This window comes from Haemaphysalis longicornis, unplaced genomic scaffold, assembly GCF_048455015.1.
Source record: "Haemaphysalis longicornis isolate Haplotype H1 unplaced genomic scaffold, Haemaphysalis longicornis Haplotype H1 scaffold_7, whole genome shotgun sequence".
Taxonomy (NCBI): Eukaryota; Metazoa; Arthropoda; class Arachnida; order Ixodida; family Ixodidae; genus Haemaphysalis; species Haemaphysalis longicornis.
Genome location: NW_027526422.1, coordinates 95,379,709 through 95,395,198, shown reverse-complemented (window position 1 = coordinate 95,395,198; position 15,490 = coordinate 95,379,709). Strand labels below are relative to the sequence as shown.

General features: G+C 47.1%; 1 protein-coding gene across 4 annotated transcripts in view; it reads left to right on the top strand.

Annotated features, from left to right (window-relative positions):
* Positions 1 to 5,462, top strand: part of Serca (ATPase sarcoplasmic/endoplasmic reticulum Ca2+ transporting SERCA) — a 160,503-nt gene extending 155,041 nt beyond the window's left edge. For 3 of the 4 annotated variants that reach the window (XM_077678082.1, XM_077678081.1, XM_077678080.1), the window contains exons 16-17: positions 506 to 577; positions 3,711 to 5,462. In XM_077678082.1, coding sequence (XP_077534208.1) covers positions 506 to 577; positions 3,711 to 3,745 — 107 coding nt within the window. In that variant the 3' untranslated portion in view covers positions 3,746 to 5,462. The remainder of the gene's footprint in view (positions 1 to 505; positions 578 to 3,710) is intronic. The other variant, XM_077678084.1, reaches the window with a different exon arrangement.
* Positions 5,463 to 15,490: the final 10,028 nt, after the last annotated feature.

Genomic DNA, 15,490 nt, shown 5'->3' with positions numbered 1-15,490 from the left:
AGTGGTATTGCTGCGCCATCTATGAAAGTGGGCGATAAACATACCCATGCGGCTGTCTGGGAAATGGTAGCAGCCCTGGTCAACAGGCTATCTTTAGTTTTAAGGCGCTGCTGTGGTGGATACGCCATTGTCGACATCACGAAAACAGACGATCTAGCGGGAGAATTGAAAATTCGGCTCAAAATGTTTTAATTTCCCAGCGAATAAAGCATCGCTTGCTGCCGGACAAGAGCTGAGGGCACTATAAAACACCAAATCTTTAGCATAAAACAAACTTGTATTTTGTCTGCATGGCCCCTTTAACTGCAGAGTAGTTGTGATTGGAACATTACCGCCCTTGTGCGATGCTCAACTTTTCTTCAGCACTGCACGACTCTCTTGTGGAAAGGGCTGTTGACAAGGCAGATAGAGCATGACGATTGCCTGAGCGGTGATGTGCGTTTTCAGCACTGGATCCCCCTGGATCATCTGGGTGGTTTGGTTTTTTGCCTGTTTGTCCTAACAGCTACAGATCAGAGTGCGTACCGCACACGTCCTGCGATGTCTCCTCCAAAGGCGAAATGCATGACTGGCCAAGGTACGGCCCCCCTCCCGTTTTTGCCCTCCGCCTGCGGCGCACTGCTCTTGCTCTTCCTTCCACAGCCTGCATCCCCCCTGGCGCATTTTTATTCCTTGCAGCTATCAGTCTCCTCCTGCTGCGCCATCCTTGGCTTTGGTCTTTCTCACTTGTACGTTCTAGCCCTGCTGTGTTCTCCAAGCAGGGTGTTGTGCCGAAGTACGGTCTGCGTGCTCTGCGTAGCTGGCTAGAAACCAGAGCTTCGGTTTGTTGAGCCAGTCAACAGCCTCAACGCGCTCTTTATGTGGCACAAGTTTCTGGTTCTGTTTTGTACTGCTTTACAGTACAGGCAGTCTGCAAAACTGGTCCCACTGCTGCGTGGTACTTAATTTGTAACTGTAAATTCAGTAGGCATATGGTTGCGCTTCAGACATGTTGCTGAGCACCAACTTTGACGAGACGGCCACACCAAATAAGGATGTGCTACATATTTGGGCACTAGCAACCACTTGTGGTTTTGGGCACATTGCTCCTTGACCAGCTTTGCATGCTTGCTGACCGTCCAAGTGGTGGCCTGCTATAAATTAAATAGGAAACCACAAAATGGACTAGTTCTTTTTTGCACTTGATCTCGCCCTCACTGACACCCCTGCTATAGTGACTCTGGAAGCGAGCGAGTTGGGAGGGAAATCGGTTTTTAATTTTTACCCTGCCCTTATTGTGCCACTTTTAAAGTTCTTTCAATAGTTCTTGTGGTTCTCTTGGTTATAAAAGGCCCTTTGTGCCTGGAATGAAGCTGATTCAGTCACCAAAGAATAGTTATTGCAAATTGAACAGTTATCCTTTGTCTCCATGGCCCCTTAACATTTACTTTTGAAAAATCTGGCTAGTCCGTGAGTGGTAGCGCCTAGGTCGGGTGAATAAAATTCGAAACAGATTGCACCCAGCGAGTTGGGAAATGCTATCTTTTTTATTTTTGCTCAGCTGGTGAAGTGCTACGGCTCTGCGGTCAGAGCCAGCATCACGGTTGTGGGGGTAGGATCAAGTGCAAGAAACCTCTCCCATGCCATGAAACCTGGGAATTACCACAATACAGATGTCTGCAGTGGGACCAGTTCTTGCCACGTATGCTGAAATCTGGGGCAAGGTTGTTGTTTTTTGGAGAGATTCCTTCCTTGTCATCTTCTGCCAATCTGTGTGCACCTGTTGGTGGAGCCCTCTGTTGCCTGCCAGGAAGGGTGCACTTATCAACCATCCACCGACAGATGTATACTGAGTGGGGGAGCTTCTCCAATGATGCTCTGGTTTCAAAAGTGCCAGGCCTTTGTGTTTGCAAGGCTCCAGTGGTAACTTCAGAACTGAAAGTGGACAAGACAAATCATCATGCGCGTGTATCCAGATGTGTGTGCTACCAAAGGTAAGGCTTAATCTGTTGGGTCAGGACGGCGATTAGGGGTGAGAAAACGGCGTAGGGTGGGGGGTGCGTCTGCCGAGTGCTCGCTTCTCGGTAAACCAGGTTCTTCCGGCTTAGAGCCGTTTAGCCTTGCGCACATACAGAGCAGTGGGCACGATCAAAAACATTGAATTGAAGTCATGTGGCGCCACCATGCGCGGTGAAGCCTCGTCGCGTTCCAGTTTTACGCTTTTGCGCCGCATGGTGGCACCACCAACTGTGCTTCCAGAGTGACGAAGCAAAACCGCGCGCAGGCAACGCAGGCGTTGCTTGCGTCTGTACTTGCGTGTGCTCGTGCTGCGCCACACGGCACGGCCTCCCAGGAAGTGCGATCTCGCTCGCACGCTTCGGTTGAGCCGTACACTGGGCCGAGCATCAAACGCGGGTATGCTGGAACACAGCCAATGGAGTGTTGACATACGACCGCGGAGGGAATATTGGTACTTCGTAGTCTTTTTTTTAGGTGCGGTCGGCTAATTTGGAAACTTGCTCTATGTAGCGGTCTTGCATAGTTCGCCGCTCCATCTCTGGGCGGGGCAAGGCGGCAAGCTTTCAAATTGAACGAACCCAAATGACTCCTAAAGTGCAATGGCTACGAAGGCATCGTAGTTGCAAAAGATGAGCGTGAATATCTGGCTTGTTTTTTTTTTTTTTTCGGTGTAACATCGTATTGCAACACTAACGTCCATGCTTGTAGCAAGCAGCAGAGGTGCGACAAGACATATAATCGTAAATTTCGATGTGATAAAAATTGACACCAGGTGAGTTCCGTGATAAGCCATGCGATACGTCGCGTTCCGTTGTACCGGAAGTGACTGCGCATACCGGAACAATGCGCAGTGACAGCGAAGATGTGAACGTCAGTCGCAAAACAACGCTCTAAAGCGGGAAGTGGGTAGAATTATTGCCAGCAAATCTATACGCTCGCAATCCTAGTGTCTACCGGTACATCCGAGGTTGTATGTTTATCTAAACGTAACTACTTACTCGTCTGGAAAATCGAAGCGAATGTGCAGGGCTTATTGTGCAAGTGAAAAAAAAAAAAAAAAAAAAGCGAAGCTCGACAAATGTATCACTGCTCTAGCGTTACGATGTTCAACATGATCGTGTTTGCGGGCCGCTACGCCAGCCTTACGTGCTGCAAAATCTCCCGGGAGAGTTGTCGACGGCATCTCGGAGTCGGTCGGTCCACGCAAAGCGCGCGGCGCTAGGTGGCTAGGTGCCGTGTGCGCGCGATAGCCATTTCGCATATCTAACTGCCAGACGGCAAAAACGTTGTCAAGCACGGCGAGTTACGGTTGTGAAAAAAATATACTAGGCTTATCGTTCCCAGTGTAGCTTTTAACTGCATATAGATAAGTGGTTCTCCTTGCTGTATCCTTGTTTCTGCGCGCAGTGACGTCACTCCGCAGTGACGGAGTGACGTCATGCCTCGACGCGTTGACGCGGCCTAGCCATTGTGTCGCGGCATTGCTGGAGGACGCTGACAGGCTTCGTAGCGTTACTTCAAGTGCGACGTCTTTTGCTTTTCTGTTTCGCAGTTTTCCTTTGTTCTCCTCAACTTCCTTCCTGCTTTTGCTGACTTTATTTTAGATGTGTAGTTTCCTCGGGCGTTCTTTTGTGTTCACACGAATTTGTTCTGTTTCGTCTCATTGTTTGCTCTTTTCTTTTGTTTTTCCTCCCCCGTCTGACACCTCGCAGTCGCCCCAGACATGCAGATGAAGAAGAAGAACTAGGTGAGGGGAAAAACAGCCAACGAAACAAATTGTGCGCGCCCCTTGCACGAACTTTTTTTCGGGCGACTACGAGAAGACTCCAGCCGTGCTGAGAAAACGTGAACAACTCTTCATTAGTGAATTGTGTGACCTCAAACTTGTAGTGCATGTTCTGTTAGCGGTGAATTCAACTTCCCCTTCCTCCGGTTTCATTTTATGGTCCGTTTTTTGATCGGTATTTACCGCCAATGACCCTCCTCCTCTTCCCTCTTTTTTTTTTTTCTTTTTTCTGAACGCTCCAAGAGCTTTCGTACATACTGACCTTGCAGTGTCATACACACGCGTTTTACGTATGCGGAAAATACGCGCACGTAGCTTGCGGAAAGCGTGCATTTGAGTTACCTCCTTTTTCTCTTTTTTTTTTTTTCGACCCGGGTAACGCACACGCTCACATCCCGTTTTTTTTTTGTTTTTTTTTTTTTGTTTGTTTGTGTGGCTCTAAAGTTTAAGTGTCTACAGACCCTGCGCTTTTTGTTCCGAAACTCCGTTTTTCCGCGAAACGTCAACGAGGAAAGAAGCAAATACGAAAGCAGCCCTGTGCAGTGGCGGCCATTTTAAGTCGTCTGCTGCCCGTGTGTGTCGTCTGCTGGCTATAAGCGTCATCCACGCCTAGCGCTCCGCTCTAACAAACACGTAGTGCTTCCAGAGAGATCTCGAGTTTAGATAAGCAGATCTCTCTCTCCCCACCGGAACTCTCGCGAGAAAAACGAGGTTTGCCGGAACACACAGCCATCACGTGTACCATCTCATTCCCAGTTCCTGCTTTTTATTTTCTTGTTCTCCTATCGATATTTCCATTCTTTTCCTGTGTGTGCTCAGCACTTCTGTTGTTAATTTAAAAGTGAGAACGGCATTTTTGAGCGAAGTATACATTACGTGCACACGTGTGTTCTGAATGTAGGGGTGTTTTTTTTTCTTCACATGCTCACTTCCGTTGTATAGTAAAGTCTGTTATAAACGTCAAACTTTCCTCACTAGTTTAGTGCACACGAACAGCCTTCATCTGGCGTGTTCCTTTCTGTTCTTTTTCGAGCTCTTTGACAGAAAAGGAAAACAGCTCGATTGTAAAAGCTTGCAGAAGAATTTTGCGTATCGCATTAGAAACAATCGTGAAGTGAAGGCAGAAGAGCCGGACTAGTCTAGGAACAGCATGTACGGGGTAAGATAACAGAAAAAAATCGAATAACATATAAATTCGTTTTCGATCGTGAAGTGAGCACATCAGCCTGCTCCTAAACTACATCAAAAGCATCAAGTGCATAGCTAAAGGGCATGACAGACTACTGTCCTTGCACAAAGCATCTCAAAGTACGAAAAGAGCAATACTGTGCGCACCTCCCTGGCGCTGCAGTCGGTCACGCGAGCAACAGTTGTGAGCAGTTACTGCCGCAGCCCGATGGGGGAAAAAAAGATACTGCAGCTCGACACGGCGTGCTTTGGCGGCCGGGTCGCGAAATGATGCACGCGTCTTTGGTTCCCGCGGACTGTCTTGTGTGTCGACCACTTGTGATATACGTTGTGTGCTACCACCACCTCTTCGTCCCACCACCACACATTTCCCCCACCCCCTCCTCCTCGCACGGAATGGGAAAGAGACCGTTTTGTACAGACCGGTGTGGACGGAGGTCAACCGTGTACCATACTAGAGAGATCAAATAAAAACATTGAATCCTCTGAAGCTGTGCCAGTGGGCGTGCTTCACTGCGTGGTTTGTGAGTTAGTGGAGAAGCGTGATTTCAAGGCAACGCAGGCCAACTTTCTCGCAAAAATGCACACATTACGTTCAAGCTGGCGCGGTAATCTGTAGGTTTCCCTGCATTGTTAAAGGGACACTGAAGTGATTTGTAAACATTGCAGGATTACTAGCACAAATTGTAGCCCCAAGCCCAAAGGCCATGTTTCAACCACTCTCTGCGTTTGCGCGAATTTATTTAGTAGAAAAATCAATTCGAAAATGCTGTCCTCCTTTCTGCATCCTCGCCCATTTTCTGTGGCGTTTTCATGTGACGTCGGGAGGAGATGACTCGGCTTGACTGCGCTACGGCACGGCTCGCCGACCATCCAACAGAGTCGGTAGTCCCAGCGTTTAGTCCGCCGTCCACCGACAGGTCGTTGCTACTCAATCGCTCAGTTGAAACTAAGCCACGACACGTTTGTGAATGGAAGAATGTGCCTTTCTTTACTTTGTTAGTTTACGCTAGTAGGAAAATCTAAGGCCACTCGAAGGCAGGAGAAGAGCCAGCTAAGTCAATATAGGTACTAAGGAAATAAAAATCAACGGAAACTTTTACCGTACAGCGTAAAACTAGGGAGCGGAGAGCACTTTTTTGCGCTGGGTGAACAAGCACAGCAGTCAGCAGCATGATCACACATCTGCGAACACTTTTCCATCTAAGAAATGCAATTTATAGACGTGGGATATTGTGGAAATTTGGGTGACGCTTACTGCACGAGTGCTATACAACAAATAATCACCTAAGCTGATTAAAATGCTGAATATAAATAAAAGTGTAAAGTGGTCATACATTATATACCTTATATTTGCAGCGTTGACAGTGCTGGCCCGTGGTTGAGTCGTCTGGAGTGTTAGGTATGTTATTTTGCAAGTCGCAAGTTCGAATCCCCGCGGGCACATTCTCTCTTTTTTTTTTTGTAAGATAATTTTTTCGTTTTTGGCCAATATTTTTTATACTGAGTTCACCATTTTTGGGCCGTAACGTTCACTGCTCCATGAGCGAATTCGCAGAACGCGCGCAAACTGACACTGACGCGCTAGAGTTCTCATTGGCATGCTGTTGCCATAAGCACCGACTGCTTGCGGGCAGTGGGCGCAGGCCAGAATCAGCAGACCCTTGGCCTGGTGCGAACACGCTTTTTACAATACAGGCATGAGTGAGGCAAGCTCCAAAGATGGGGAAAAAGCGCATGGCATTTGAGCATCTGCGGTGATGCGGAGAGTGTTCATCCACTGTGTAGGCCTCGATTAGCGATTGCTACGATTCCAAGCCGGCCTGGGAGGCTTATCTTAAGCATTTTGCAGCCGACAACACGGCATAAGTGCGGTATGGCGATTACTGAGATATCGAGAATGCCCATCCAACAATAACGTCGGATGCCAAGCATGTTGTTTTACAGAACCGAAACCGAAACTTGTTTGAATGCTAATCTTGGACTTTGTCCAATTACGGTGCACCTCCTCCCGATCACAGCCTTTTGTTGGTGCGGCCGCTGCAGACTGCGCATGGTAGTTTTTCTTCTTTCGGGCTTTATAAACTAATTACCGACTTATTAACCGGATAAACGATGAAAAGTGTGTTAATTTGAGCCAGTCTACGCAGTGCAAGCAAAAACGGGAGCTTGGAAAATTCACTTCAGTGTCTCTTTAACCCCATGTGGAGCAGTCGCGACTCAGTAGCACTTTAACATGTTACCCTGGGAAAAGCTCTGTTGAAGACGTAGTGATTAGTCTGCAGTGTTCGACATAACCACACACTGCAGGTAAGAAAAAAAAAGTGGCAAGTTGCACCAATCACTGCATTTGGCAGCATTGATTACAAAAGTCATGCGAGTACAGTGCACATTTCTGGTCATAAAGCACTGTCCAATACCCCACTGCGGGTAGGCAGTACTTTGGGAGTATGTAGTATCACTTTATTGGAATAGCAGCAGCAACTGTTGGGTATGTATGGAACGTGGGCCTAACATATCACTTTGAGGTCTCGTGACATCAAATAATGAGCACAGGTTAAGACCTCAAAAAGTCATGTATGTTGCGGGAATCGTGGAGAACCGCGGCCTGCAATCCCGAGCCAGCGACCATTTCGGGAGAGATGCGTTGCACTGAAACCGGTCCGGCGCTCCACTGGTTCGTCCGCACCCCCCCAAGAGATGGCACCACCAGTCCGTGCGGGGCAAAGGTGTGCGAAAGACGGAGAGCAGAGCGAGTCTCACCGGAGGCTTGGTCGGAGCAAGAAGGGCAGAACAGCACGGCGCTGGCAGATACCCTGTATCGCTGGTGGGAACTGTTGTTTGTTGCGTGCCATGAGTGCCTTCCTCCCGTTTGCGGTCATGACCCGGACGGCGTGATTCGTGAACGCTGTCGAGCCTTGTGCTCGCATGCTTTGGGAGTCCCCAAATAAACGGCTGTGCTTCGGCACTACTGTCTACCGTGTTCTCGTATCGGTGAACCTCGCTGGGCTGCCGTAGGCTCGAGAGCCCGCATGGTTGACACGCCGGGAGCTAGCGTGGTGGCTTAAGCCGGAATACTGGCCAGGTCGCCCCTAAGGACCTCACGAGATTCCACAGCATCTATGGTTAGGCTTAAAGTGGCCATGCAGACAAAATACAAGTTTGTTTTATTCAAAAGATTTGGTGTTTTATGGTGCCCCCAGCACTTTTATGGCGGCAAGTGATGCTTTTCAAAAGATTTGGTGTTTTATGGTGCCCCCAGCACTTTTATGGCTGCAAGTGATGCTTTATTCACTGAGAAATTCATCAATTGAAGTTGATGTCACATGGACAGGTTTTCAAGCGAACTTTAAGTGCACTGTTTAGTTTGCAGCGGACTGTGGAGCCTTGTTCGCCGCCAGTCCTCCTAGAGGGCGCCACCATACTGCTCCGCACTGCTATTCACCTTTGCTTTGCTTTTGACCGTATTTGCACCTGGCTTGTCTTTGTTGCGGTTGGTAGTAATCGTTCCATGAAACATGGGTATGTTGAGATATAGGGTCACGTAAGCATACCTGCCAACCTGGTGACTTGGAAATTCGTAAAACCCGCGGTCCGGGGTGGGGGTGGGGGGTGGAAGTGCACTAATTGTTTACAAGTTTGAAAGGATTAACGTTCTGTGCCAAGCGCTCTCACGTTTTCGCGTTTTCTCAACAATAAGTGAAATTCGCAAGTCTTGAAGAGTAATGAGCAACAAAGCAGGAGGAGCAAATTCTGTCGTGTTCGATTTTCCAAACACTCGGTACAGTATTGTCGCGGCTTCGCGTCATTGCACTGCGAAGCACCTACAGCGGTCTTGCCACAGGTCGAAGTGCATTGGTCGCGGCATTCATACGAAGAGCGACGCGAACACGGAGGTCCTAACCGGCCCCCGAACGACGCGCTCTAAACAGGCTGGTCGAGGTGGAAGCGAATTTCAGACATGGATGCGTAGCCCACCCCGAGAACTTCTGCTGATGATGATAACAAGAGTACGTATTGCACTTTCGTGGCGGCGCAAGGTGGCACAGTGTCGTTTTAATGAATATTCCCTTTTTTTTCAAAAATCAAATTATTTTCCATAAAATTTCGGGCAAGATTCGTAGAATCGTAAGACTGGTCGAAATTCGTACACTTTACGGAAAATCCGGAAGAGTTGGCAGGTATGCGTAAGACAATGTTGCTCACTCCAGTCTGCCAGTGTCATCTAAAACAACCTAAAAGCACCGGACTGTTGTGCAGCTATAACGAGCATAGTGCGCGCAGCACCAACAGCAGCACGCACTGGTACATCTATGCTTACGTGTGCTTTTGTAAATTCTATTGCTTCACCCCACCATTCTTACTGCTATATAAAAATGAATGTGCATTACACTTAAGCGATAATAGCTCGTTCTGCAAGCTTATAAGCCCTGCCTAATTTGTGTTTGCTCTTGCCAGCCTCAGCCAATCGCAAAGTTGGGCAAGTGACATTATAGATTCTGCTGCGGGAAATGAGCTAGTGGGTGTCGCATAGGCATTCCCTTTTTTCCTAATTATATAGCTTATTTGAGCGAAATGCATGTTAAAAGTGTCAGTATGATTCTAACAAGGCAACCTTTTGAATGAACCAAGCTTGTGTTTTTTTCTGCATGGCCCATTCAACGGATAACCTTCAGTTGAGCTTTATGAAGTGCTAAGCAATGTTATACTCGCTGCACGTAAAGCTGCGGGTACTGGTTAGGGACACTGGACCTCAAAGCGCGAAATTAGGCCTAACTTTGAGTCATGGCATACCTACATTGCCCCTTCCCTCAGCTGCACGCTGACTTTACCACAAGCGAGCTATAAACCAGAAATTATGGGGGGCTTTACAGCTGAGGCTTCACTGAGTGATTGAGTTCACACGAAATTGGCTGAGCTAGGCTAATAGTGCCTTTGCTCTAAAAGATCGCTAGGCATACATCAAAAAGGTCGCAGTGACGGTTGAGTCCATGTTGGCCTCAAAAAGGAAGACACTTCGTCAATGCACGGCTGGGGCCTTCAACTTGTGGTGTCGTCAAAATGTTCATTACTAAACAGGTTTGTATTAGCTCCCTGAGCAGATCAGGCTGGGCCCTTGAACTTGTTGAGCCTGAATAGTCTCTGCTCCTTGGAAATTCGGGAATAAAACTCCACCCTCTTTTAGAGTGGTATGTCCTTGAAGAGGGCTTTGTTTAGAAGAGCCAGCGCTTAGTCACTGCAGATTATACTCATCTGGCAACTTGCCAACACTATGGGCTGAACCGTCCAAAATCTTTTGTGGCCCCTAAATAAACGGTGAAAATTGCTATTAAACACCAAATATCTTCCCTCGTCCAGCCCTGCGCACCACAACTATCCTGTTGAGGTATGCGTACAGACGCCGGTGCTGCAATGCTGCGGCCATGAATTTGCAACCACATGATATGGGCATGTGTCAGCAAACTGCAGGACCCTGAACAAGGCATACAAATAACAATTAACGAGCAGTAGGAGGCCACAGTGCTCAATTTCTTCGTGGGCTACAGGCTGCTGTCATTCAACTGGTCGAGGAATGCCACGGCAGGGACCACGAATTCCTGTCCGTCGAGATGAAGACAGCTGACATTCTCGCACGGTGCACTTGCATTTCACAGTGATGACCATAAAGTGTTCTCAATTCTCTAAAGTGTTCTCTATACCCTGAAACTCAAATCAATCTCGCTGACAGTGGACCTTCCAGCATACGTGCTGGACAATGCAACAGCTAATCAACTCGGTCATTTTGGTGAGTCGAGGAGTTCAGTCAATGAATCACAGGAGCACAAGCACTTGGAGGGCTGACCACAGCAAATCTGCATGCACTCCAAATCCTGAGCTTGCGCTGCCACTCTGAAGCCTGCCAAAGTATAACACATTGCCCACAGAGGAGCACGCATTCACTGTGGCACATTAGCGAACATTTCATAGCCATAAATTGATGCTGCGTTCATTCTGTATGTCTTGTAAATTCTGCCTGAAAGCTGCTGGGGAGTCGCCACTGCTTCATATCTTTTCTTTAATGTTAAATTATTTTTTTTCAGTTTGCAATAAAATTGGCATTGTTGTTTTAGGGACAAAATCGTCTTATTATTAAACTAAACTTGTAATTTGTCTTTATGGCTCCTTTAACACTTTCGTGACCGTACCTATTCCAATCGATAGTATGTTATCGATCAATACAAATTCAACTTTTGGCATGCTCCAAGTGCTTCTGGACGCCATCCAAAGGGTAAAAAAAGAAGTATTCCATCAGTTTCGCTCTTGAGCTTCTTTTCTCCGCCTTAGGGGGGACTTTTAAAGCTTCTTCGCTGTTTGGCGCATGTGGTTTCGGTTGAGGCTTTGATGCCGCTTGCCGATGCTTCACGGGAACGGCGAATTTTGACAGATTCCAATGAATATGAGCTGTAACCTCTGGATGATGGTAGCTGACAGACATGTAAGACGACTTCGATTCGTCAGACTTCAGTCGGATGGCAAAAGTGCAACACACCACCCCGGAATGTCAGCAGGTATCCGCCAGTAAGTTTTGCTTTCTCCTCAGGCCGTTCGATCGCTGTGGCGCGTTGATGTAAACATATCCGGCCTCTTCTAAAGGTCACAGCTCTTATCTGCAGGGTGTCGACTTCGTTCGGGCGGGACCACTTTGCACCACTCAGCTGCACAGTGGCGGCAACATTTGTTTCTCTGCGTCGAGAAACTGCTTCGCATGGTGGCATGATAGGCACTATACTCAGTTACAACTCAAGAACGGCATCACCTCATGTAGTGTATCACTCCGCTAAAGCGCCGGACCCGTGACTTCAGTGTGCGCGCGTTTTGAAAGGGGTTTGCTATGAATGCGTTATATCGTCTGCCTTGTTTCACTCAGTTTGTTTGTCGTCACTGGAGTCGTTTATAAGCATATTAAGTACACAAAATCACGGGAACAGCTCACGCCATGTTCAAAATATTCCCAGTAACGCCCTACTTGCGCCGCGCGGAGAAACATCCTGCTAGGGTGATAAGGCACAGCGGCGAATTCCGGTGCCGTTCTTAAGTTGTCACCGAGTATAGTGCTGATATTTTTGTATGTAAACAAGTTTTACACTTACAGAGCTCATACTTGCAGTATTAGTCTATGAGGGCCTTGTATGAAAAGTGTATATTTCAATTTTTTTGTTTACCCTGTGCAAAGTACCATTGATGTTTTCATCATTTTTTTCTTTGTTACTTTTTTGTTTTGATAACTTTTTGATAATATTCGTAATAAATTTGTTGTTCGAAATTAATACTGCTGGAAAGCCCTATCTTTCCTCTATCACTTCATACCATACACTGTAGCATCAATCATTTTCTGTGGCAGGGAAAAAAATTTCTTGGACTACCCAAAAACAACCATTTTTCCATGGTCACGAAAGTGTTAAGTGCAACAGTGCGAAATAGAAGTAATTATTGCGAAAGTTATCATTACCAAGCAAGCCTTAGAAATAAAATACAAGTATAAGGAGTTCATGTTTCCGTTGCTAGGCGACGCCGGGGCATGCACAGAGCCATTTGGGGCAGTGGAGAAGGTGGTGGCTGCAGCACCTGACCAGATGTGGCTGCTCAGCAAAAGCACGTATTTTTTGGCCACCGCCTCTGGTTGAACAATTTTGACCTGGTTAGGTTAGCTTTGTTGTAGAAGGGCTTTTAGTGCCACAGCTATAGTCCCTATAAATAAGGCTAGTCTGCCGTCTGAGACCTTCAGCAGGGTCTTTTTTGTGATGGAAAGCTGTGGGCAGGCAGCCAACCGCTCAACCGCAGCACCCCCTTATAGCACTGGCCGTTTTTGCTTCTGAGACATCTTTATAAAAACTTAGCTGTTGTTTAAATAGCTTTTCCTGACACTTTGTTTGCATCTTTTCTTTTTTGGCCCTCAATAAGCTTATATAGGAATTTTAGTACTACTGCAAACGTAATACTCCTACTGTAATAATACTACTAGTACTAATAGTAATAGTACTACTGTATTAATACTACTGTGCACACCTCTGATGCGTGCAAGCGGACATCACTAGATTCTCATTCTTGATTCCTCGGAAAAGTTATACAGGCAAGAAAAAGTAAGCAAATAAATAATTTCATAAGTTGCCAGAACAGCAATTTAATTCTTACATATTCCTCAATGGCAAACGCTGCATGATAAACTAAGGATGCTACGATCAACCAGTGCACTGTGTTTCTTGCATTCTCATCACCGAGGCAACATTATGTTGTAATGCAAAACTAGCCCAGATGGCAGACGCCAACTTTCTAGGGGCTATACTACAGCACTAGACGTGCCCCTTGTGAAGTGCTCATACTAAAACACCTGCCACACCGCAGTCGCAACTCTGGATAGCTCCCCGGGCAGGTACAACATGTAGACACATTACTTGAAACATTTCACCCGTTGGACTTGCTTTCACCTTCCTACATTCACGCAGCATTAAGCGTGTCTGTCGAGTTTTCCTTAAGTACGACAGCTCGCTCGTGTCCTGCTTTTCATTACAAGACACACTCAAGGGAACCGGGAAACAGGTCTCTTTTAACCAAAAATTCTAAACAGAGTGTGGAGTCGAACATGACCACTTTGTTATAAATCAATATCAAAGCGTATTCGAACTGGTTGACAAGAAAATTCTCGGCATTCATAGTAGTTTTAGGGACTGCAGATTGTATTAGATTCCTTCCCAACTTTTGTAGGTAAACTGCCGACACTTCCGGTCCCACAATACCCTTGCCATCATTCTCCTCCTCTGGCTCATCCTCTACGGCACCATTTACTTGAGCGAGGATCACATGACCTGTAGGCTCCTCAAACACACAAGGTCCACATCTGCAGACTCAAACTCCTCAGAAGTTTCTGAAACCTCTCCGGTCTCTTGGATACAGGTCCAAGCTTCATCTGAAGATGAAGCTTGGCAGTTTTCCACAAGATCCTTCACATAAGGTACCTTTTCATCGTGTTTCTTCTAAACAGTGAAGAATTTACTCGAGGGACCTAAACAAAAAATTGGCTCCAATCCACGCTGTGAATGTGGTTGGAAAGCAAAGCTTTGAACGACACCCACAACAATTGCCCATGTGATGTCACAATTCACAACGAGTGAAACCAGAGTTTCTGCCAGCTGTTACCTGGAATTCGCGGCGGCGGCAGCCTGAACGCAGCTGCAGTGTCGGCCACGACTGGGCTAGAGCGGCGGACGTTGCCGCTGTAGCCCAGCCGTGAGTCGGGATAAAAAAAACGGAGAGGAGCATCTTTCGAAGGGTGAGACAGCGGAACCTAGCCACCCTGATATACTAGCTCAGGGATACACCACCGCACAACACAAGTGCAGACACCGAAACAATTCGGCATGTGAGCTTAGTGATTCCCATTTATATCGATTTAAACTAGTTACTTTAGTAAGTTTGAGAATTGCGAGAAAGCTGGGGGAACTTTTATAATCGCTATTTATCAGAACCAGTTGCTACGTTCGCCTTTTGTAATACCTCTTAAAACACAACTGAACTGGTATTCACCAATTTAGAAAACGGAGTCCCACTCGTGGCAAGCAGTGTGCAAAAGGTAGCATTTCTCTAGCGGCCAGTTGTCTGTATGTGGTCTCTACATTTTGTTTTCCCGCCCTGCAAACCAATCCTTAACGTATCTTTGCTGCGCGACCACTTAATTCCATCGGGTGCGGGTTACCCTGGAGGTGCTGTCGAACAAGTTAACCAAGCCGTGCGAAGGCATCGTGCAATGGACACGAAGCTGCAACAAAACAGGCCCAAAACAACTGTCGCTAAAGCAGACGACAAAGCCGTACCGCCAACGCCGGCGAACAATCACTTTCGTGCGGGGAACGCTGGGCAAATTCGCCGTGCCATCTCTAGCGTGCTCCGTAAGTGACCCCCCCACCCCCCCTGCTGCCGCCTCCGCCGCATTGAGAGTTTGTTGTCCCGCACGCCACGATAGAACCGTTGGCTGGTAGAGCTCGAAAGCTTTGCTTTAAAAGTTACCCTTCGTATCAGTCTCTCTTGTAATCATGTCTCTTGTATGCAATGTTGCTAACATGCTGAATATAGGAAAACCAACCAAACCATTTTCAAAAGTCTCTTATAACCAAGTGTCTCTTGTAACGAGGTTCTACTGTATTTAGCTTGCCCCAAGCATCTCATTCTCAAGGAGGATGTTTTTTTTTTCCTGCAGTGTGTCAAGTGAGACTGACGTAACTGTGGCACAGTTAGGCCTAAAGAGGGCTGTTGGGTGCAGTACTTATATCTACCACTCCTCATTCACAATTGTTCGTGCATCATGCAGTGGCTTGGAAAGTGATTAGCCACAAAATCGGGCACATATCCCCGCCCCTCACTTCACCAACACTTCCCGTAATTTACACTTATGGTGTCTTCATTTAAATGTCAACGAATGAATAAGTGGCAAGTCATGAAAGTGTGGCAAACCAGTTCAGAGAAGGAGCACAGATAGAGCCAGCA